This window comes from Rhipicephalus sanguineus, chromosome 6 (genome assembly GCF_013339695.2).
Source record: "Rhipicephalus sanguineus isolate Rsan-2018 chromosome 6, BIME_Rsan_1.4, whole genome shotgun sequence".
In the NCBI taxonomy this organism is placed as follows: Eukaryota; Metazoa; Arthropoda; class Arachnida; order Ixodida; family Ixodidae; genus Rhipicephalus; species Rhipicephalus sanguineus.
In genome coordinates this window covers 87,325,882-87,334,468 of record NC_051181.1, presented here as the reverse complement: position 1 = coordinate 87,334,468, position 8,587 = coordinate 87,325,882, and the positions used below count along the sequence as shown (strand labels likewise).

At 48.5% G+C, this 8,587-nt stretch overlaps 1 protein-coding gene across 1 annotated transcript; it reads left to right on the top strand.

Moving 5' to 3' along the window:
* The first annotated feature begins 850 nt into the window (after positions 1 to 850).
* LOC125758998 (uncharacterized) lies at positions 851 to 2,150 on the top strand. Its single transcript, XM_049416847.1, has 2 exons — positions 851 to 1,065; positions 1,781 to 2,150. The coding sequence occupies exons 1-2, from the start codon at positions 1,046 to 1,048 to the stop codon at positions 2,139 to 2,141; spliced, it is 381 nt and encodes a 126-aa protein (XP_049272804.1). The 5' UTR covers positions 851 to 1,045; the 3' UTR covers positions 2,142 to 2,150.
* The last annotated feature ends 6,437 nt before the right edge of the window (positions 2,151 to 8,587 follow it).

The window sequence follows — 8,587 nt, the reverse complement described above, 5'->3', positions numbered from 1 at the left end:
AGGTCGGGCGACGTCGAACGGGAAAAGAACTTCTCCTGGATAACCTGCGCACCTGTGGTATGCGGGACGTTGCTCGTCGCCTCCATGTTGCTGTTCGGCATTTCAACCCTAGTACGGTCGCACCGCGTGGCATTCTCTCTCGCCGTCACGCAGCACATGCAGGAAGCTGCCAACCCCCAGCATGAGGAGGGAACGTCTCCGGCTGAGGCCAGCACTAACGGCTCGCACGTACAAAACAAGCTATTCACAGAAGAAAGAAAAAGTGAGGACACTGGGAAAACTGATCTAACCACTACGACTGAAGGCGCAACGGTGCCAACCACTACACCTGCACCTACGATCAAGGCTAAGACCATGGCTCCGGGTTTGAAGAGGAAACACACCAAACGTGCAATAAAGACGGCTCCTTCACCCAAGCGAGCTTCCAGAAAGAGCAAGGGGAGAGGTCGGAAAGCAAGCAAGAAAAGACAGGCCATTCTTTTACGACAGGCAGTGAGTAATTATATTCTTTCCGTTTTTGACATTCCGCACGGTATAAGTGCATAAAACTTGGGCCCAACCATGATGCGGCCTCAAAACTTTGATTTCAATGACAGCTGGTGTACTTCCCGGCAACGTATTGAAGTGTTTTCCGCATCCATGTTCAATATCTCGTGTTGCCTCTGTAGAGCACTTTGCAAGATACAGTCTACGTAAAAAAAGAAAAAAAACGTCTCTTAGGTGACGCCGCCTAAGTGGTTGTTAATACACAAAGTCACGGATATAATTCAAAACTACAGAGTCAATTGGCAGCATATTAACAATTTAACGCAGTTGACTCTTGCTTCATTACGCGCAGGTCCTTCCTGAATGCAGTTATGCGTTCTACACGTTCTGCCGGCGTGCACAGCACGAATTTTTTTACCAACCCGATACCAACACGTGTCACGAGTCGAATGGGGTGAACGTCTGCGCCAGAGGAAGAAACAGGTTCGCAACCCTGGAACACTGCGTTCACAGTTGCGTATCTACCAATCGCCCGGCTGAGGAGTGCTTCGGCAAGCCGATGTTCACGCAGTGCGCAAGGTATGTATAGGACATCTTACGATGCCCCTCCATCCACGTTGTGCGTGCAATAGACCTTACCTGTTACAACAAGTGAGAACAGGTCAGGAATGTGCTTGCTACTGTCATTGTATTGTTAATTTCGCTTGCATTTAGAGCCGAAAAATTAATGCAGGAAAGTCACGTTATTATTCTACAGCGTTTGAGACGCCGTGATCTAGTAGTGGTTGGGTGTCATGCAGCCGCGGTCGACTCCTGTGCAAATCATGAGTGTATATGAAAGCCAGTATAAAACCATTATAATACGTGTTGTTTAACGTCTCTGTGGACTCCAGGAAATCCCATAATCATACAGTGCGTAGACCGCCTCATTTTCTCCTATTCTGCTCTTTAGCTAGAATTAATTTTTTTCTCATTGAACCGGCCGCCCCCATGATCGCTGAAATCTCCAGCGTCAATAAAGTGTGAGAATAGGGCCTTTAGCAGTGTCGTTTTACCGTACGGTAAGTGCGGAACTACCGCACCGCCGTTGTCGGCACGTCGACATCTTAACGTACAGTACCTCTATTATCCACTACAATTATCTCGTCGTGCTACCGCACGCAGAGAGAAAGTCACACAGCTAAAGCTTTTCCAGATAGCGGTACATATAACACGGAACGATAATACCGTAGCGTGAACGGTACGGCATATGCGGCACTGCTGAAACACCCTCGCATCTCGTTCGCTTGTGCAGGCGAGATGTCCTGTCCCACTGGTGGTACTACGACCACAGCAAGTGCGTGCCCTGGTCCTTTCCTTCTGGTGGCTGCCCGGCCAACGGAAGCATGGTATTCGCAACGGCCAAGGAGTGCGAGCAGCGTTGCCGAGATCCACACAATGGACCACGCTGCAAAAGACCTGGGTTTGTGGCCTGCGGTCACCACCACCTCAAGTACCCGTACTTCGCCCACTTATCGTCTGTAGATGGCCGCATGCGGTGTTACCGCTCTTCGTTGGCCACACTGCGGCGACACCAGTGCCTTGTGGGCGAAAATCGGTTCCCTAACTTTGGAACCTGCGCAGTCACCTGCCGGCAGAAGCGGCCACCTTACTAGCACAGGCGACGCTGTCGCTTTATTTACATTCTTTGTAGGTGAACAATGCAACGTTGTAGTGCTCTTGAGCGTGTTGCTCTGAATTCTTGCGCTGCCCGAGACTACAATTCACCCCACGGCGTCTGTGAATAGTATATTTTTCTTGATGCGAATTGGTTGCCATCAAGGCGATAGCATCCGTTTTCTAGTCATTTCTATCACTCTTTTAGCTAAGCACGATAGTTTACACTGTTCGACAATGAGTCGAACAGTTCCGTACATTTTTACATTGCACTTCAAACTCGACTTAATGCCGAATTTGACACTTCAAATGTCCACACTAATGAAACGTATCTAGCGAACTCGGAACATCATCGCGAACACGACGGAGATACAAGACGAGTAGAACACAGTACGAGCACCGTCTAACAACTGAAGTTTATTGAAACAAAGCTGAACAAACACAAGGTTCAGAAATTCCACGCTCAGCAATTTCTTTCACGTGACCTAAATTTTCTGCGCACGCATGGTGTTGGTTTTTCGTGTGTTCAGTTTTGTTTCAATAAACTTCATTTGTTAGACAGCGCTCGTACTGTAGCCTTGGGGGCCGGCTCATATGATACCTCACTCATTTCCAGCGGCGGAAAAGAAGGTAGACTTAAATACGAATCTGCGCATTCACAGGCAAGAGGCCACACCTATAGAAAGAGAAGGGTAACTCGAGGGATGAATGAAGTCTAACCTGTTTGCGCACAGCGCTCATGACAGTAGCGGAAGTAGCGACACCGTCGTCGCTCCGCAGAGTAACGCGATGAAAAGACGCTCCTTCTACTACTATACAATGGAGCACGGCCCAGTGCCTGTGGGGCAAACATGGAAAGTATTAGAAAGGGGAAGAGAGGTGAGTAAAAGTGTCCCTGGTCCGGGATGTTCTGAGGGGCAAGTGACCCCTCCGGCTGGATATTAAACTCCGTGTGATCAAGGCAATGCAGCCCCACCTTGAAAACGTGCATTGCTGTGCTAATGGGCAAGGAAAAGTAGACCCGTCTGTATTGCCACTGGCGCCGACGTTTGGTAATCACGGCGGCTCGCTGTGAGTGTAGCGCAGGGCAAGGCCGGTAGGACCGTGTGCGCCCGGTAGACTTGGTGTGCAGAGAAATTTGTTCCTTGAAACGACGAAACAGCGATTGCAATAGCAACATGTCGTAACGTCATATGAACTAAGGCTAGCAGCAACTCTTTTTGGACCGATCTCGTGTAAGTCTACAAAACGCTCGTATATGGGAATACGGCCACCCCGGGAGAGAAGCGGTTTTCGTGCAGTTTGTCGTATCAGTGGTCACAGCACGCAACGGTGGGATCACAGTGCGTAGAATGGTACACGACACGTTTGCTGATGTCTGCCGAGATAGCGCGCGCGCCAGTGCTCGCTACCGCGCCTTTATATTCAAAGTTCATGGTTGCTGCTCGAGCCACGCAGCCCCCCCCCACTACCGCAGCACCCCTTCATGCTCCTTCGCCCAGCAAAAGACGTGCGGGCGTTTCTTTTCTGGTTGAGCAATCGGCGGCAGTACTCGCAAGCGGGGGGAATGTTATCGAATGCGCCATCTGTGCGACGGAGATGGCCGCTTGTTTCATCTCTGCTTCAGCCGTGTACCTCTCCGGTGCTCGCGAGCTTTTACTCGCGGCTATATCATACGCTGCGTGGAGCGATGTTATCGATTTGTTCTTTATACGGAACATGACGACAACGGTGAAGACCTGTCCAGGGTGTCAATATAATTTTCGCAATAACAAAAAACGCCAGGCAAAAAACGAAAGCCCAGCACAGTCACAGCAAAAGCTTGAAGAGCGGCATTTCTAGAGCCCGTAATAAGCTCCCTTTTGGCTACTAATACGAGTACACTAGCAATGTAGCCACTATGCCACAACTTATAATTTTTGGGCAGTTGAGAAGCACCCACCACGACATTATTCGTCATTCTGTGGAGAAGCGAACTATCATCTGTAAGGCATTATGTGCACTTCGTTGATGCGGCTGTTGATGATGATGAATTATGGCTGAGGCCTTTGCAATTGGTTGGAAGCTTTAAACAACCCACTAGTTATGTAATTCGCATTGTGTGACGCCCGGTCGTTATTTCATTCTCCCACCACGCTTTATAACATACGCTAACGTGAGAAAGAAATAGAGAGAGGGAATTAACCTTGTTGAGACCCTGAGCAAATGGACCATGGGACCCTTATGGGCTTCCTTGGCAAACATTACAGGGGTACTTGCGAGGAACCCACTACGCTATAAATAGTAATTTGTGTGAAGTAGGTAAGCAGCCACTATACAATTTTTCGTCACTCTGCTGAGAACCGTGGTAGCCGCTAAACATCTGTAAGGCATTATGTGCACTTTGTTGATGCTGATAAAGAATTATGGTAGAGCCCTTTGTAATGGATTGGAAGCATTCAACAACCCACTCGTTCTGGAATTAGCATTGTGTGACGCCTGGTTGTTATTTTACTCTTTTACCACACTACATTACGTATGGTAATGTGGTTCCTTCCTGACATGAAGCCTGTATAGGGTCTTTTTGCAAAGCTCTTTCAAGCACCGGCATGGCTCTGAGGAAAATACTGGGCTCCCACGCAGAGGGCCCAGGTTCGAACCTTGTGCCATCCTGGGTATTTTAAATGCGAATGCATTTCTTAGTCGGGCTATGCGAGGCATCCGGCGTTGTCCGCGCGCCTCTCCGCTCTCACTCCCTCTCCCATAGCAACAGCTGCGGGCGCGCGCGAGGGTAGGTGCAGTGGTTCGTCGCTCCTTCTCTCGCCGTTCGCTCTCTGTCCTCCCTGCACCACCGCCTCAATGCAGTGCGTTTGAAACGCGTTTGTAGCGTTTGTGCTGCCTTGCCACAGCCTGAAAACAGCGCGTTCTAAACGCGTTTGTGCTGCATTGAAGGCGGTGGCAACATCCATGAGGTGATTACAAACGCACGTAGGAAGCGTTCGTTGAAAGAGGCGCCCAAAAGGGAGACACTTGAGCGCGTCGATGTGTCCAGCTTTACGCCATTAAAATTACTACGCCGTGTATTCTCGGCGCAAGAAATGCATTTGCAGTTCCTCACGATTCCCTTCGGGGAGGTGGGCGCATTTTGTTGGGGGTGTAGCTCCTCTTAGTCTGACCTTGTCACGTCTCCGTTGTCCGGCGTAAAGGCAGTATCTCTGTCCGGCGTAAACAGCAGATGGCGCTGTCTCATAGAAGTACTTACAAACTGCAGTTCAGGGACGATATTCTAGATGGCGCTGCACATAATCTGAGGTGGCTGGTCAGGCAGGATGGACGTGTTTTTCGAGAGCTCCGGAACGACAGCGACAGATAAGTGTATTTGCATGATTTGAGCTTGCCTCTGTCTGTAGCTTTCTATAAGGCGTTAGCGTAAAGCCTGAATGGGTTTATTAGTTTGTATTTTTTTATTACTTTGTATATTTTTTGTGTATTACTTTCTACTGTGGTTTTTTTTTTCTGCCACCACGTGGCTGAGGTCCGCGCTTAGACTGAGCGGACTGAGCACGTGCACGCACAGTGCCTTGAAGTGTAGCGTGTTCATTGATTTTGTGGTTCCTTTTGACTTAGGGTAGTGTATTTAGTACGCCGTGATTATTTGTGACAGTTTTATAATACGTGGGTATCAGTGAACAGATCTAGCGATGGTCAAAAAGACCGTAAAATGTTCAGGGTGCGGGGTAGGTTGGAAGATGGAAGTTTGTGCGGACGAGAAGGCAGAAGCTGACGCCAAGTGCAGACAATGCGAATTCGAGGAGAAAATGGAGAACATGATGGCTGTCCAGAGTGGGCTCATGGCGAAAATCGCAGAGCTGGAGAATGCATTGGCGACAGAGAGAGAAAAGACGAAGGCCATGGGAGAAAGGCTCCGGTCAGCCGAGGAGGGCCTATCGAAGGTATTCAAAGGGAACAAAGAAGACGCAGGTGACGGTGGAAGGATTAGGGCGATGACCCCCCGTGCGGGAGGGGCGAAGGGAACAGCAGGCATGGCAAATGCAGGTGCAGTGGTCACAGGGCCCACCTTCCGAGAAGTAGTTTTGAGGGAGGGAGGGAACAAAGCCGCAGGCGTGACTCACGCTAGTCACCCAGACAGCAGCCAGATGCAGGATACAGAAGGAATGTCTGAGCGGGTCATTATTGCCGGTGACTCAAATTTAGCCCGATGCGCAGAGGCAATCAAAGAAAGGGTGAAAGGAGATAAGAGAGTCTCGATAGGGACATTCCCAGGACATACGCTGGGGACAGTCATGAGGCAAGCGAGTGAAGAACTCGCAGCTAAAGCTCACAGACGTAACCTCGTGGTAATTGCGGCAGGGCTAAATGACGTGTTGAATGAAGAATCGTCAGGACTATCCACGACCTTGGTGAAAGGGGTCGAGGACATGCGCACCGTGTCCCCCCAGGTGCAAATTGTAGTATGCACAATACCGGAAGTCCCAGTGCGCAATATCAACTTGCAAAGAGCGGTTGTCGACGCAAACAAAGAGGTATGGCGAATTAGTCGAGAGAAGGGTTTCGAGGTAGTGGATATAAACAGGGAGGTGCACAGGTGGGGCGGTTTCCAAAGAGACAGAATTCACTTCGATAAGAGGCTTGGTCATGAGGTGGGCTGGCGGCTGGCAGGACGCGCAGTAGCTTTTTTGGGGGGCACGCGGGCCCTTCAGAGTCCGGGGTAGCTAGTAACAGGGAAAACAACCAGGACTCTTTGACAGGTAGTATTGGGAAAAACCAGAAAAAAGGTAAAAGAAAAAGGGATAAGGCGCGTGTTGCAATTAGTTAAATAAACATGCAGGGTGGCAGAAAAAAGGCAAAATGGTTAGAGATTGAGGAGCAGTTAAACAAAGAACAGATAGGCGTTTATGCGGTTACAGAAACACACCTTAGAGACTTGGAAGAGCCACCACATATTGAAAATTATGTTTGGGAAGGGTGCAACAGGATCATATCAGAAAGGAAAGGTGGGGGTGTAGGAATGCTAATTCACCGCGGCGCCAAATGGGTTAGAGTGAAACAGACGTGTTCAGAGCACCTCTGGGTTTTGGGCACAGTAGGTGGAAAGAAAACGTGGCTAAGGGTTGCCTACTTGTGGACGGGAAATAACTGCAGAGAAAAGAATCAGGAGATAGTGGATTGCATGAGTGAGGATATTAAGGAATTTGGTAATGGGGCCGAAATCATCCTTCTAGGGGACATGAATGCCCACATACACGACCTTGACGGATATTCAGACACCAATGGGAAGTTATTACTAGATCTCTGCGAGCAACATAGTCTGGAGATAGTTAACACGGGGCCTAAATGTGACGGCCAGATCACGTGGGAAGTCGGAAACAAACAGTCAAGTATTGATTATTGTCTCATGTCTGAAGGAATTTATCACAAACTGAGAGAAATGAGAATAGACGAGGAAGGGATTAAAAGCTTGCGTAGTGATCATAAACGAATAACATTACAAATGGGATATAAAACTGGAAATGAGAGCATAGAATCAAAGTCTGGCACCTCGTATTTAAATGACAAACAAATAATAAATATAGCCACAAGAGTCGAGGAAGAAGTAGGCAAAATACCAGGCAAGGACTGGGAGTACAGTGAGCTATTAGATCTAATGACGAAAGAGATAGGGAGAGAGAAGAAAACTATTTGCTGGAAAGGAAAGAGGAAGCCAAAAAGTTGGTGGAACAAGGAAATCCGGGAAGCGATCGAGAAGCGGCGTGAAGCATCACGGAATCATAGAAGGGCAAAAAAGGACAAGCGACCGCAGGACGAAGTCAACGAAATATGGGAAATATATCTAGAGAAAAAATCCATTGTGCAGAAATTGGTCGAGGCAAAAATTAAAGGCGAAAGTGAACGCTGGGTGACAGAGATTCACGAAAAAAAGGAGGCCGCACCTAGGATATTTTGGAGCCACATAAAGGCGCTAGGTAGGAAGTCTGTCACAACGCAACAACATATTCTCGATGAAGGAGGAAATCAATTGGAAGGGTACGAAGCGCTAGGTTACATTCGAAAGGTAACAGCCGATTCGTTTAAAAAGAGCGTCCAGGGGATTTCCCCGGTGAGTAAAAGTGTGGCGGAGAGAGCAACCGAGGAAGAGCTAGTGCTGGAGAATTTCAATTGGAAAAAGGCTGAAGGAAAAATTCCAAAGCGCACTGCCGCGGGTTTAGATGGGATTCCCGTTAGCCTCATTAACGAACTAGGAAATAGCACTAAAGAAGCACTGCTGAAAGCTGTAGAAAAATGCTTAAAGGACAGGCAAATACCGGATAGTTGGCGAAAAGGTAGAATGAACTTAATCTATAAAGGCAAGGGAGAAAAGGATAACATTCGCTCGTATAGACCACTAACCATTACATCGGTACTATACAGGTTGGCGATGCAAGCAGTAAAAATGAAAATAGAAAAG

Coding starts and splice junctions, on each gene's coding strand:
- LOC125758998 (XM_049416847.1), top strand. CDS start 1,046: ATGTTCACGCAGTGCGCAAG. Junction 1,066..1,780: donor ATGTTCACGCAGTGCGCAAG/GTATGTATAGGA, acceptor TCGCTTGTGCAG/GCGAGATGTCCTGTCCCACT.